The sequence below is a fragment of the Vombatus ursinus genome, unplaced genomic scaffold (assembly GCF_900497805.2).
Source record: "Vombatus ursinus unplaced genomic scaffold, bare-nosed wombat genome assembly UNPS02009918.1, whole genome shotgun sequence".
NCBI lineage: Eukaryota > Metazoa > Chordata > Mammalia > Diprotodontia > Vombatidae > Vombatus > Vombatus ursinus.
The window spans coordinates 5,727,007-5,741,139 of record NW_020949696.1 but is presented as its reverse complement, the minus strand read 5'-3'; the positions used below and the strand labels follow the sequence as shown (position 1 = coordinate 5,741,139).

Sequence of the window (14,133 nt, the reverse complement as noted above, 5' to 3'; positions counted from 1 at the left end):
TTCTGGTCTTGGGATCAAATGAATGAAAAATCATGTTACACCCTTATTGTGTGCCAAGAGCCCTTGTACGTGCTGGGATACAAAGACAGAATGCAATGCAAAGACAGTTCCTGCCCTCAAGGAGCTTATGTTATATAGGGAGAGAGAACATACATGGGAAGTGATAGCCAGTAGGGAGGGTTAGTGGGGCCATAGGGGAGTAGATTGACCTATCACTTTCTGGAACAGTGGCAGAGCTGTGAAGGTAAAGAGCGTATTCCAGGCATGGGAGACAGACTTTGCAAAAATACAAACATGGGAGATGGAATGTCATATGTGAGGAATGACAGGAGAGAATGAAAAATACATGAATTTAGCTGGTATTTATATAGAACTCTAAGGTTTGCAGAGTCCTTAGAAATAGCTCGATTTGTCCTCATAACAATTCTGAGAGGTGGGTGCTATTATTATCTTCATTTTACAGATGAGGAAACTGAGGCAGACAGGTTAATGACTTGCCAAGGGTAACACAGTCAGTATCTGAGGCAGGATTCAAACTCACATCCTGACTCTGCTGTGCTCCACCCATTTATATAATAAGGCCAGAAAGGGAGATTGGAGCCTGATTTTGAAGGATTTTAGAAGCTAAACCTAGGAGTTTGTATTTGATCCTAAAGGTAACAAGGAGCCATTGGAATTGATTGAGCATCAGAATAGCACAGATTTGTCCTTTTTTTTTTTGTTTTTTGTTTTTAGGCAATTGGGGTTAAGTGACTTGCCCGGGGTCACACAACTAGTAAGTGTCAGGTGTTTGGTCTGAGTCCGGATTTGAACTCAGGTCCTCATGACTTCAGGGCTGGTGCTCTATCCACTGCACCACCTAGCTCCCCCAGATTTGTCCTTAAGGAACATCACTTCAGCAGCTGAATGGAGGATCAATTGGACTGGGGAGAGATGAAGGAGGTGAGTATGAGGCCTGAACAAGGGTGGTTGTAGTGTGAGTTGCATTGGAAAACACAAAATCACAGAGTAGGAGTGTTGGAAAGGACCTCTGTGGCCATCAACTCCAACCCTTACATAAAAGGAATATCCCCTACAACGTACTCTGCTAGAAGACCACTGAGGAAGGGGAAGTATGCTACCTCTTGAGGCAGCCCAGAAGAAATACCAAACAGACGAGAAATGAATAGATGCCCAAGATAAGCTGGTAGTGAGAGAGCACCTGTTTGCTCTGGATGAATTCAGATGACATAGTCGAGGTGAACTACATTTTCAGGTTCTGAAATAAGGTGGATGTGAGTTACTGTACATGTATTTAAGATTATGGAAAACAGAAAAGGTGCCACAAAATGGTCCCAATTAGAAAAACATCAACAACAGTTTGCAAACTATAGGCCAGACTTTGATTCCTAGGAAAATTCTGCAAAGAACCATTAAAGAGATGGTTGGTGAATGTTTAGAAAGGAAGCAGTGATTACAAAGAGCCAGTTTCATTAATAATAATAATAATATTAGCGGACATATAGGGCAGCTAGCTGGAATAGAAACTATTGATCACTACAATGGATGTTTTCTAGGGTGAGAACCACCTCCTGGAATCAGTGGTAGAGGAAGAGTAGCTAGAAGGCAGAAATGACTCTGTCTCTAACGGAAGTGCTTGTGCTTTTCAGGCAAATACTTTTCTTTGTTGATTAGAAGTCATATTCTCTCTCTCTCTCTCTCTCTCTCTCGCTCTCGCTCTCGCTCTCGCTCTCGCCCTCGTTAAGTGACTGGCCTGGTCATACAGCTAATGACTGTCTAAGGCCACATTTGAACTTAGGTCCTCTGTCCTCATGACCTCCAAGACAAGTGCTCTATCCACTGTGCCACATAGCTACCCTTGGACAAAGAATTCTTAAAGTTGAGATGAGGAAGTGCATTCCAGGCACGAGAGTGGGGAAGGGCTTCATGGTGAGAACTGGCATATTTTGTTTAGAACAGCTTAAGTAGTTCAGTTTCACTAGAATTTATAGTGCTTAAAGAAGAATATTGTGTGGGGCAGCAAGGTGGCGAAGTGCACCAGCCCTGAAGTCAGGAGGACCTGAGTTCAAATCTTGTCTCACTTGACACTAGCTGTGTGACCCTGGGCAAGTCACTTAACCCCAATTGCCACCCCTCAAAAAAGAGGAATATTGTGAAGTAAATTGCAAAAGAAGGTCAGAAAAGGCAATAAAGACCCCAGAAATCTCGACTGAGTCATATGATTTTTCCATCTTATCTTGACAATAAATCTACAGCGGAGGCCATCCAATCCTACATGGTAGTGTGGTGTGAGAATTCTGCCCCCCCTCATAAGTCAAGTCAAACAAGCAAGTCATCAAAGTGCATGCTATGTTCCAGGCCCTGGAGATACAAAAAAAGGTGAAAACATTTGATGCCCTCATACTACTATCAATATAATAGAGGAGACAGCATGGAAACAACAATGTACAAACAAGATTTATATAGCATAATTAGGAGATAATTCCAGAGAGAAGATCACATTGAGAGGGGACTGGGAAAAGCTTTTTGCAGAAGGTGAGATTTTAGCTGAGACTTTGAAGAAGCCAAGAGGCAGAGATGAGGAGGGAGAACATTTCAGACATGGGAGACAACTGTGAAAATCAATGGAGTTGGGTGATGGGGTGTTATGTTTGAGGAACAGCAAGGAAGACAATTTCACTGGATCACAGAGTGCATGGAAGGAAGGAAGGTATAAGGAGATTGGAAAAAGTAGAAAGGGACCAGATTATGGAGGACTTTAAAAGTCAGAGGATTTTATATTTGATCCTAAGGATAATAGGGAGCCACTGGAGTATATTGAATATTGGAATGATATGGTCATACTTGGTGAAAGGGATTGAGTGCTGGGCCTGGAAGGAAGACTCATCCTTCTGAGTTTTAGTCTGGCCTCAGACACTTACTAGTTGTGTGACAGTGGGCAAGTCACTTCACCCTGCTTGCCTCAGTTTCCTCATCTGTGAAATGAGCTAGAGAAGGAAATGGCAAACTGCCACAGTATCTTTGTCAAGAAAATCATAAATGGGGTGGCAAAGAGTTTGACAGGACTGAACAACAAAAACAAACGATCATACTTGAGCTTTAGGAAGATCACTGATAGCTGAGTGAAGGATGGATTGGAGTAGAGAGAGAGTTGGAGTAGGGAGACCAACTAGAAGGCTACTGCAGTAGTTCAAAGTTTGAAGTGATGAAGTGATGGTAGTGTGGTGTGAGAAGGTGGTGGTGTACCAGGGTGATGGCAGTGTTGGGGAGAGGAGGCATATAGGAGAGATGTTATGAGGGTGGAATGGATGGGACTTGGCAACAGGTTGGATATGGGGGGTGAGGGAGCAAGGAGTTGAGTATATGGCACCTATGTTGTTAACGCTGGGAGTCCTTGGCCACTGTAAACCCCTACCTGCTTTTCCCACCTAGAGCCTGCCTTCTGGGAGAGAAGTGCCTTGAGCCTTCAAGTCTATATAAATGTGAGCTATTATTTGTGGTTATTTTTCCAAAGGAAGTCCTCTCCCATCCAAACATTGCATTTGGCTTACCCCATAGGTTAATAATCTGGAAAGGCTCAAATATGATCCTTGAGTTCAAGGGAGATTCAGCACCAACACTCTTGGACAGCTCTTAAAGCGTCTAAACGGCCTCTTCCCCCTCCCGCCCCAGAACCTTTCCCCTACAGGTAGCCGTTTCTCTCCGGGTCCTTTTCCTCCGAGCACCCTGCAACCCTTGGGGGGGAGAAACACTTTCCTTAAACCCCATTCGGCGCAGTGCTTGAGTGGGCGGGCGGAGGATACAATTGATAGTCGCCCAAGCCAATGATTAGCAAGATTTCCTCTTGTGGCGTGAGAAACCACCAATTGGACAGCGGCATCGCAACAGGGGCGGGGCAAAGCGCTGAGAGAGGGCGGGATCCCAGGCGTTGGCCCGCCGACGGTGGAGGCGGCGACTTTGCCCGGGCGTTGCTTCTGGTGGGAAGTAAGTGGTGGCGCTGACCCAAGGGCGGTCGGGGCGGGAGGCGGAGACCGCGGGCTGGGGCTGTGGAGGAGGCGGGCCGTGGGGGCCATGCCAGAGGGGCCAGACCCATCGTCTCCGCTGGCTGTCGTCGGGCCTGGGTCTCCGGCTTCTGCTCGACGCTGTCAGGCCCGACCCCACCCGTCATCCCTTCCAGCGGGGTGGGGGAGAGGAGCTGGAGAGACCCTGTGCTTGGGAAGGGGAGGAAGCGGAGACCCAGTGAAGAGGAGGCTGGAGACTCCGAGCCTTGGGCGAGCCTCCTCTTTCCCCTCGCTTCTGGGCCTCGGTTTCTTTTTCTGTAAAATGTGGGGGTGGGACTAGAAGCTTCCTTTCAGCTCTGAGTCAGTGATCCTAAGAAGAGACTTGCGCAAGGTCATCCAGAGATGTCAATCCTGACATAGGATTCGAACCCAGGTCCCCCTGCCTCCAAATCCAGAGCCCTTATCCCTACATCACACTGCAAGGTACGAACCCTACCGTAGCATAACAGATGAAGAGCTGGAAGGGACCTTAGAGATCGCTCTCCGTTTATTAATTAAGCATTAAGTACTTCCTCAATAATTAGCTCAGGTGCCACCTTCTGCAGGAGGCCTTTCCTAGTCCCCTCAGTTGCTAGTGTCTTTCACTGTAAGGTTACTTTGTATATTCTCTATGTGTCTTGTATGTAACTGTGTAAGTCAGTGAACTGTGGAACTTAAGTGGCAGAGGGGATATTAATAAGTGTGGTGGAGGCCATCAGATCCTCCATTGCAGTGTGATATGAGAATTATTGCGCATCTGCTAATGCGCATCTGCTTTGAGCTAAGTGCTGGAGATACAAAGAAAAGCAAAAGACAGTCCCTGCTTCTGAGGGTCTCGAAATCTAAAACAAGATAAATTGGAGTTAAGAATTAGAGGGAAGGCTTTAGGATTAAGGGGGATCAGGAAAGTGTTCCTGTAGAGAAGGTGGCATTTCAGCTGGGATCAGAAGTGTCTCTCCTGTTAATAAGCTCCTTGAGGGTAGGGGCTGTTGTTTGCATTTTTTCTTTCTATCCCAAGAAATTAGCTCAGTGCCTAATACATAGTAAGGTCTTAATAAATGCTTGTTGTTTGCTTGGTTGGATTAGTACATCCTTGTCACTTTACAGAGGAGGAAACTGAAGCCCAGAGAAGGTAAGGTGACCACCATGATTTTAACTGGTAGAAACAGCATTTGAGCCCAGGGACTTTGACTCTGAAGCCAGCACTCTACCCATTATATTACATTTGCAAGTTTGCTTACCTGGAAGGAGATGTCAAAATCATTTTATCCAGCCCCCTCATTTAGACTAAAGGACTTGTCCAGAATCAGTCAATCAATAAACATTTAAATGTCTGCCCTTGTTAATGGCAGGGTTGAGACTAGAATCCAGGGCTCTTGAGTCCTAGTCTAGTATTTGTTTCCTTAATTATAGTGATAACTGACATTCATATAGCATTTTAAAGTTGTGAAGTGCTTTACATACAACACTATACAACAGACATAAAGACTTAGGCGTAAATGGCAAATAGATTGTCCAAATGATGTGCAGCTTATCTGAGTCTCAGCTTCTCCCCTGGTGGAAAATGAGGTGGGATTCATATTTAAAGTCCCTCCTAACTCTGACATTCTTCTAAGCTCATAGGAGAGAGCTTCAAAGATCATTTGTGGAAACTCAGTTTCAGTTGGGACATGTCCAAGGTCTCACAGGTAGCTGTGGCAGGTGTTTTTAATTCTGGACGGAGCCAGGACTCAAACCCAGGTCTTACTCTGACTCTGTACTCTTTGTGGTGTACCACACAGCTTTCTCTTATCCTGCAATATTTTTCAGGCTTAGGCCTCCCTCATTGCTTGTCCTTTGTGAACTGGTAATCAGACTTCCATTTCTGACTTGGATTATTCTTCAAAGCCCCAGCTCCAGTCCTCTGTGAGGTCTTATTGGAAACTTTCTCCCATTCTCCTTCCTCCCCTCCCCACCAGCCCTAACTGGACATGCTCTCTCCCTTATCCAGTCTCACAACACTTTATACTCCCTATATAGTCCTCATATTCTGATTTGCATCATAACTCATACTTCTGTAGTGCTTTATGGTTTTGTAGGCTTTAGAGCTGGAAGTGACTATAGAAATTATCTAGTTAAGTGTCCTCCTTTTGTATATGTGGAAAATGAGGCCCATGGAGGGGTAGAAACTTGCCCAGGTTCACCCAGATGTAAATGCCCCAACCAAGACTTGAACTCTGGTCTTCTGGCTCCGTATCCAGGGTTCTTTCAGTTATGCCTTTGCTTATGCCCGATCCTCCTTTGGTGCCGTTGGATGCCAGGTTCCCTTTGCATGCTTAGGGATTTAGACTTGGGAGTTGTTTTTCCCTTTTATGATCTCTTCATATTCCCTTATGCATTTATCCTACCCAGTTCTATATCGCTTCATAGTTTACAAAGCACTTTCTATACAACAGTCTCATGATGTTGGCAGGGCAGAGATTGTCATCCCTATTTTACAAGAGCAGAAATTGAGGCTCCACAAAGTCATCTGACTTGCTCAGGCTCTCGTGACTGCTGTGACATTCAAACCCTGGTCCTTCTTCAGTCTCTATGTTCAACATACTTTCTGCTCTTCTATGCTGCTTCTATTATGTTATCTTTATCTGGACACATGTCTTATCACCACCACCCCTAATAGTACTTTGAGGATCTTTAATTTCTTTGTGTAGACATTCCCTTTATTAATTCTGATTGCCCACCACTACCTACAAATTACCAGATGCAAAAAAGTCATCATCTCAGAACCAGCCTGATGATGCATCTCTCTCTGGATTTCACTTGGCTAACAGGTGCATAAATTCATCCCGGAGCTGGTGCCCAAAGCCTTTCCAGGCTGATAGAACTGGATAAAATTTGCAGTCTGCCACTTTGGCTTCCTTTGAGAGCCTGGGATCTCCTCCATGTTATCATGAGGAATTGGAATAGCATTTTAGTGGAGAGATTTAGATGGCAGAAAACACAGTCATTTCTTATCCCTTGAAGCTGATGAACTCCTCATGACATGTGGTTGGAGAATATGTAGCCTTAATATTTACTTGCTTGACATTCACAGCTGCTACTGGGAAGCATGTGTCCCTGGATGCTGCTCTGGGGCCTTTAGCACCTCCAGAGCGTTGGCCTGTGCTCCGTTTGGTTTGGGACATCGGTGGGTGGAACGTTCCTGGCTGTGAACATGACGAAGATCTTAGTAGCCAAACTGCTGTGCCTGGTGGGAGTGTTTATCCTCATGCTACTTGGCTCCATTCTGCCTGTAAAGATCATCGAGGCTGATTATGAGAAAGCCCACCGCTCCAAGAAAATCCTCTCTCTCTGCAATTCTTTTGGAGGAGGTGTTTTCCTGGCCACCTGCTTCAATGCCTTGCTCCCTGCTGTGAGAGAAAAGGTAAGAATGCTTGTGTGCTGGGATGGAGCAGCTGTGGTGGTTGTCAGCCAAAGGTCCCCAGTGATTCATTCAGCAGATCTCAGAGCACCTACTATGCGCTTAATGCTGAGCGTAATGTTATAAGGGATCTAAAAGAACACAAGACTAACTTGGGCAAAGCACTGAACCCCTCTGGGCCTCAGGGTTTCCCCAGTTTTAAAATGAGGGAATTGGCAGCTTCCTTTGGATCTTTCATGACTCTGTGATTAAGGTAGGGCCCTAAGCAGTACGCAGTTATCTGCCAGCAGATCCCAAAGGCTTAGACCTCCAAGTTGTGCTTGTGGCCACATTTCCTTCCCAGGTTGCCCTGGTTCCCAGCAAGGAGTGAAATACAGCCTGTAATGGGCAGTCTCTTCTCAGTCTGCCCAAGGAATTTACTGTCAGCCACAAGAGGCACCTCCCTCCCCTTAGTGCTCCCAGGGTTTCAGGGAAATGAAAAGGAGCCCCTCCCCCTAACAGGTTGAGGATTCCCTAACACTGTAGATGACTTCTCAAGAGCCATTTCAGCTGGAGGTCCCTTCTAGCTCTGACATTCTGCCTGCAATGTTCTAATGTTTCTTTCACCTCTGACATTGTATATTCTGTGTTCTAAGGATCTTTCCATTTCTGACGTTTTATATTCTATGTTTCAAGGTTCTGTCAACCTCTGACATTGTATGTTCTGTTTTCTGAGTGCCTGCCCACCTCTGGCATTGTGTTGTCTAAGTTTCTGTCACGTCAAACATTCTGTTCTTTGTTTCATCTTCTGAGATCTGCTTCTTGCTCTTGAGTCATTTATCTTTTATCTGGGCAGCACACACACACACATACACACACACACACACACACAGAGTAGGTAACAATACTAGTCATTATGTGATATGCCAAATGCACTGGGCAGACGATAAGTCTAAAAGGAGTGTAGAAGGAGAGATCACTGTAGGCTGTGGAGGTTTTGGGGACAGATTCTTGAGGGGTTGGGAATTGGAACTGGGTCTTCTTGGCAAAGGGTAGTACGATGGAGAGAGAAGCCTTCCAGGTCAGGCGCACTGCACGAACAAGGTGAGAATGAGTTCTGTGTTTGAAGAGGGACAATAAAGAGACTGTTCTAGCCAAGATGGAGCTTTCATGATGAAGAGTCATGGAAGCTAAGTTTGGAAGTGTTAATACTTAGCAGAATTCCATATTTATCTTCTTACTATCTTCCATGAAATGTTCTACCTAGTTCGAAGATGATAAAAATTGAGTTCCATATGTCATTGATCTTGTCTGTTAAGAGGTGCCTTTTCCAGGCCCCAGGGGATTCAAAGGAAGCTCAGTGGGTATAATTCAGCTAGGCATCTTTACTCTGGTTCTGATCACAGTTCTCCTCATTGTTTACTTCCCTAATTCTGGTGTGTATGTGGGGGGTGGGGCAGCCTGAGCCTTGACCCCAGACCAACAAAGACACCAGTGAACTCGTCCACTCGGCACAGAGACACCGAGAGGTAAGAAAGATCCAGGAGCAGATCTCATGCATGCTATTGCTGCAATGTTTGAGACGCGATTGGCCTCTGCCGGTATTTAACTGCTCATTCTTACCACTCACTCATTGTTTCTTGCCACCACATATATGCTTGTTTGCTCCCTGACTGGGGAAGTGCTGGCGCAATCAGCTGCCACTTGATTCGGCTGTTTACCTTGACCCCATCGTGGCAAGAGTTTCCTGGGAGATAACTGGAATGTTACTCAAGGCTCTGCCTGCGCCCTTTTCTATCAGTGTGCCCAGTGGTGCCCGTTTTCCCTGAGATACTAACACTGTCCTCCTGACCCCCTTGTCTCTGCTGTCATGTCCTCCACAGTTTGCTGTTTGCCATTCTTGTGATGAGCGCTTCACCTCTGTTCAAAGTATGGAACTCAAGGGGTTGAGGGCTGGGAGATTTCATCAAGGTTTTCTATAGGACATGAGGGTGAATGCTGGTAGAATTAGGGGGATTTCCCTCCTGTGGATGCCCTGCAATGGGAATGAGAATATGTCAGCATTATTGGATGCATGTGTGGTTGCACTTTTCTAAAATCCTTATCTGATTACATATTATTCTTGTGTATTATGGTTATTTACATATATTTCTTATCTCCCCATTGGACCACACTCCATGACAGCAGCACTTGTCTGAACTCAACAGCTTGACTATTTACCATGATGTCTTGCACAGAACTCTGGCTCCTAGCTCCCTTTCCAGCATTTTACCCAGTAGATGGTTAAGAAATGTTTATTGAATTAAATTCCTGGTTTCCCCTCTAGAGCACTAATTTGCCACAGAAATATCCCATATTAACCACATGTGGAAAGCATAACCAGGTTTTTGTTTTTTTTACTATCACTGCCAGATTCCCCCTGGGCTATTTCCCTATGAAGGACAATGACTTTAATAGTGTTTGCTTTTTTATGTTATTGGTCTTGAAATCTGTAGGTTTACTTTGAAATCACCCAGGGTTCCAGACCTCAGAGCCATCTTTGACTTCTTGCCCCCTCCATCCAATCAGTCACTAAGTCCTACTAATACTGCCTTCATAATTTCTCATTCATCTTCCCCCTTTTTATATATTCCCACTGCCCCCATCCTGGTTCAGGTCCTTTACCTTATGCCTGGATTATTGCAGTTACCTTAGTTGTTCTCCTAGTTCCAGTCATTCCCCTCTCTAGTCTGCCCTGGTAAACTTCTAAAAATGTATGTTGACCCCTGTTTAAAACTCCTCAGTGCCTTGCTGTGCTGAAGGTAACTGTCTTGGCATGACATTCAAGATCCTCCACAATTTAGAAACCCTACCCATCTTCCTAGTCTTAGATGTTCCTAGTTTCCTAAATGGACCTTCCATTCTAGCCAAAATGGTCTACTTACTGTCCACATACTATCCCATGCACATAACTTGTCATTTTTCATCTTTGATCATGGAATATCCTTGCCCCTTCCCCCTCCCCCCACCCTACCCCCATTTATCTATATTAAAATCCTTTTAGCTTTTTAGGGCCTGGTTCATATGCCATGACTTGGCTGAAAAGCTAAAAACTCCTACCTCCCAGAGTGGTTGTGAGGTCCCGATGTGATAATTTTTATAAAGGTAGATATAAGGTAGAAATCTTCCTTAATCACTCCAGACTCCTTGTTCGTATCATTCAGTCATTCATCAAATGAGGCATAGTAATAGATGTAAGGTGCTTTGCAAACAAAGTGCTATACAACTGTTAACTACTAGCTGTAATTATCTTATATTGCCTTGTGTTCTAGTTACTTTGGTAGTTTCTTATTCCCCCTAGTAGACGACAGGCTCCTAAAGCACAGGGATTTGTACTTCTGCAATGTCTCACACATATTAGGGGTCAGTAAATGTTTGATGAATGAATGAATGTCCCATGATGGCCTCTGCCCAAACGAAATCTGTTGCCATGGTGGCCTTGGGCTCAGGTGCTGTGATAAGGTTAACTTCCATTTGTTGGTTTTTTATGAAGATGGACACAATTATTTTACTTCTAAGTCTTTTATGGTTTTTCTTTTGTCCTTTGCTTCAGCTCCAAGAAGTTCTGAAACTTGGAAACATCACCACAGACTATCCCTTAGCAGAGACCATTATGCTCTTGGGGTTCTTCATGACTGTCTTTGTGGAGCAGGTCATTTTGACCTTCAGAAAGGAGAAGCCCTCGTTCATTGACCTAGAGACCTTCAATGCAGGCTCTGATGTGGGAAGTGACTCAGAGTATGAGAGCCCCTTTATTGGAAACTCCCGTGGACACAACTTTTACCCAGAGCATGGTCATCACTCCCATGGCCATGGCTTAAATGTTCAAGAGCTCTCCCGCTCCAGCCCGCTCCGTCTCTTCAGCCTCGTGTTTGCTCTTTCTGCCCATTCTATCTTTGAGGGTTTGGCCTTGGGCCTGCAGGAGGAGGGGGACAAAGTCATGAGCTTGTTTGTCGGTGTGGCCATTCATGAGACATTAGTAGCTGTGGCTCTGGGGATCAACATGGCAAAGAGCTCATTGCCACTGAAAGATGCAGCCAAGCTGGCTGTCACGGTGAGCTTGATGATCCCTCTGGGCATCGGTATTGGCGTGGGCATTGAAAGGACCAAGGGTGTGGCTAGCAGTGTGGCCTCAGTGCTACTGCAGGGCTTTGCAGGAGGAACTTTCCTTTTTGTGACCTTCTTTGAGATTTTGGTGAAAGAATTAGAAGACAAGAATGACCGTCTCTTGAAAGTTCTCTTTTTGGTGTTGGGCTATGCAGTCCTTGCAGGACTGGTCTTCTTCAAGTGGTAGGGGCAATGAGAAAAGTTTCACTAGAGTACTCCAACTCTTCCATGGAGGCTCCAGGAAGGTAGAGCCCAAATCTGAAGGATGCTCCTTTCTCTCCCCTACCTCCCCATCCACCAGCCAGCAAAGAGGAGGAACTGCCACCTGTGAGGGTCTTGTACAGAAGAGGGAGTGTTTCCTCAAGGCCATTGCTCAACACTCCTTCACATTGGGCCTTCAGGTGGTGCTGAGCATGTGGGCTGCCTGTGTCTGCTTGTGAGTTAGAGCTTCACATTCAGAAGGTGTCTGCAGCTGGCAGAAAGGTTTCCTGTAGGTCACAATATTACCCTCCAGCATATGTATGTATATATTAGTTGTATGTGATACTATTTACTTTTGGTGAAAAGCAACATGACCTCATGCCTGAAGAACACAAAGAGGACAAGAAACACAAGTTAGGAGGAAGGCTGGGGAATGGATTGGGTTAACACTCAGCAGTTAACGTAGAATGTAGACACTCCAGTTCTCTCTCTTCCCTCCCCTTCCCTTGCCTTCCTTTCCCTCCTTTTCCCTTTTCTTCTCCCTTCTCTTCTCCCTCCTTCATCCTCCCTTTCTTTCCCTCCTCCTCTTCTCTCTCTCTCTCCTTCCCCCTCTCTCCTTCCCGCCTTCTTCCTCCATCCCCTCCTCTCTCCTCCCACTCCCCCCTCCTCTTTCCCTCTCCCCTTCTCCCTCTCCTCTGGATTAGAATCAGCATCACTAACGCATGGGCATTCCAGGCCTTTGGCCTGATTTAGACCCGACCCCTCAGAAGTCTCCTCTGTCTCTGTTTCAATGTGTTCTGGCCATCCTGGCCTTGGTAATCCAGCAAGAACATCGTTGGTAGGGTTTAGGTAGAAAATCCCAATAGCCAGGATCACTAGAAGTGCAGCAGAGTTGCTGCTTGGGCACTTTGCTGACAAGCGGCCCAGCTTACAGTCATTTACCGGCAGTTAGATGGAGTGTGCTTTGCTTGCTAAGGTTCCGTGCTTACTAGTGATAGGAAAAAGGGAAGGGAGGGTTGTACACATTTTCCTTCCTGCCCTAGATTTATCAGCTTTTGAGCAACCACTGTGTTTTCTGTTTCATGCTCTCTTGCTAATTTGACAGGAATTTTCCTTCCTGCTAGTGACTTGGGGCCACTGGCTTATTCCAGTCAGGAAGCGTTGAGATCTGTGGGGGGCCAAGCTTGTCACCTGGTTTTATGAGGAGAGCATGAGTGACATAGTGTGCCCAGGAAATAGAACTTGGAGGCACCTGAGAAGATGGAAAGGATCAGAGGTTGTGCTCCTCAAACACTGTTAGGAAGTGGCTTAGGTATCCTTATTGATTGAGAATCAGTAAATGTCTGTGTACAGATAGCTTTTGGTTTTAGTTGCACCAAAGACCTAAGCTAATTCATCTTTTTTGGAATAAATTGGTTTGGAGGCTGCGATTGACACAACTTCCAGAAAGGTGATTAGAAAGTGGCTCAGACTGGCAGTTCTAACCCCTGCAGCCTCTTTAGTTTCCTTCATGTTTTGCCTCCCTAGTTCTTGGGATCAGGCATTGGCCTATTCATTCACATAACATACTCCCCACAAACGAAAAATCTACCAAAACCCCAAGCCCACAAACTGGACTACACACACCTCCCCAGGGCCTAAAAGAGCCTGGGAAGTAGGTTGAGTTAGACTCAGGGCTCCCTTAGCTCCAACTTTTACAGCTGCTCTCTATTGGTTTGCTATACTGAAACAAAGGAACCAGTGAGGAAAAATTCACTCTCTGAGCTACTTGGCTTCCAATGATCTAATTTTCAGGGACTAGACTTTGCCTTTTGTATCTGGTTCCATGGAAAGGTCCTGGGCTAGGAGACCAGAAGGCCAGATGCTGCCGACAGCTTGCTTCAGGACCCTTTGGCAGGTGACTACCACTCTCTGAGCATCCTAATCTGTAAAAAGGTGGATGGACCAAATGGGCTGCTTATTCTAATCCTCAGATGTGTTCTAACTTCCCTTCCAGGCCTAATAGTCTGTGTTCTTCATGCCAAGTTCCCTTTAGTCTCTGACATTCAAAATCTTTAATCCCATTAAGTTCTCACATTTAAGCTAACTTAAGACATAGTCCCTTAAATCAGTTCTAGCCCCTGATTAGTGGTGCTACCCTCACCAGCTGTCAGCACTAATAAAAACTACTCAGCCAGTATTTGTTTCCCTATTGTCATGGGAGGCAGTGGGTGAGGAAAGGAGGCAGGCTGCAGCGATGCTGTTCTCCCAGCCCATGAAGAGGAAGGATGCCCTGCCTTCTAGAGGCCTCCACTCCAGAGGATCCAGACTCTTTCCTTTGGGTATTTTTGCTTTACATACATTGTATTTTCTCCTCTACCCCTCCTT

The 14,133-nt window shown here is 45.6% G+C and overlaps 1 protein-coding gene across 2 annotated transcripts; it reads left to right on the top strand.

Annotated features, from left to right (window-relative positions):
- The first annotated feature begins 3,914 nt into the window (after positions 1–3,914).
- SLC39A3 (solute carrier family 39 member 3) lies at positions 3,915–12,325 on the top strand. 2 transcript variants are annotated; one of them, XM_027853208.1, is made up of 3 exons: positions 3,915–3,984; positions 7,114–7,443; positions 11,012–12,325. In XM_027853208.1, exons 2-3 carry the CDS (start codon positions 7,234–7,236, stop codon positions 11,750–11,752), a joined length of 951 nt encoding a protein of 316 aa, XP_027709009.1. In that variant the 5' UTR covers positions 3,915–3,984; positions 7,114–7,233; the 3' UTR covers positions 11,753–12,325. The 2 variants fall into 2 exon arrangements, with proteins under 2 accessions (XP_027709009.1, XP_027709008.1); XM_027853207.1 differs by lacking the exon at positions 3,915–3,984 and adding an exon at positions 4,080–4,484.
- Positions 12,326–14,133: the final 1,808 nt, after the last annotated feature.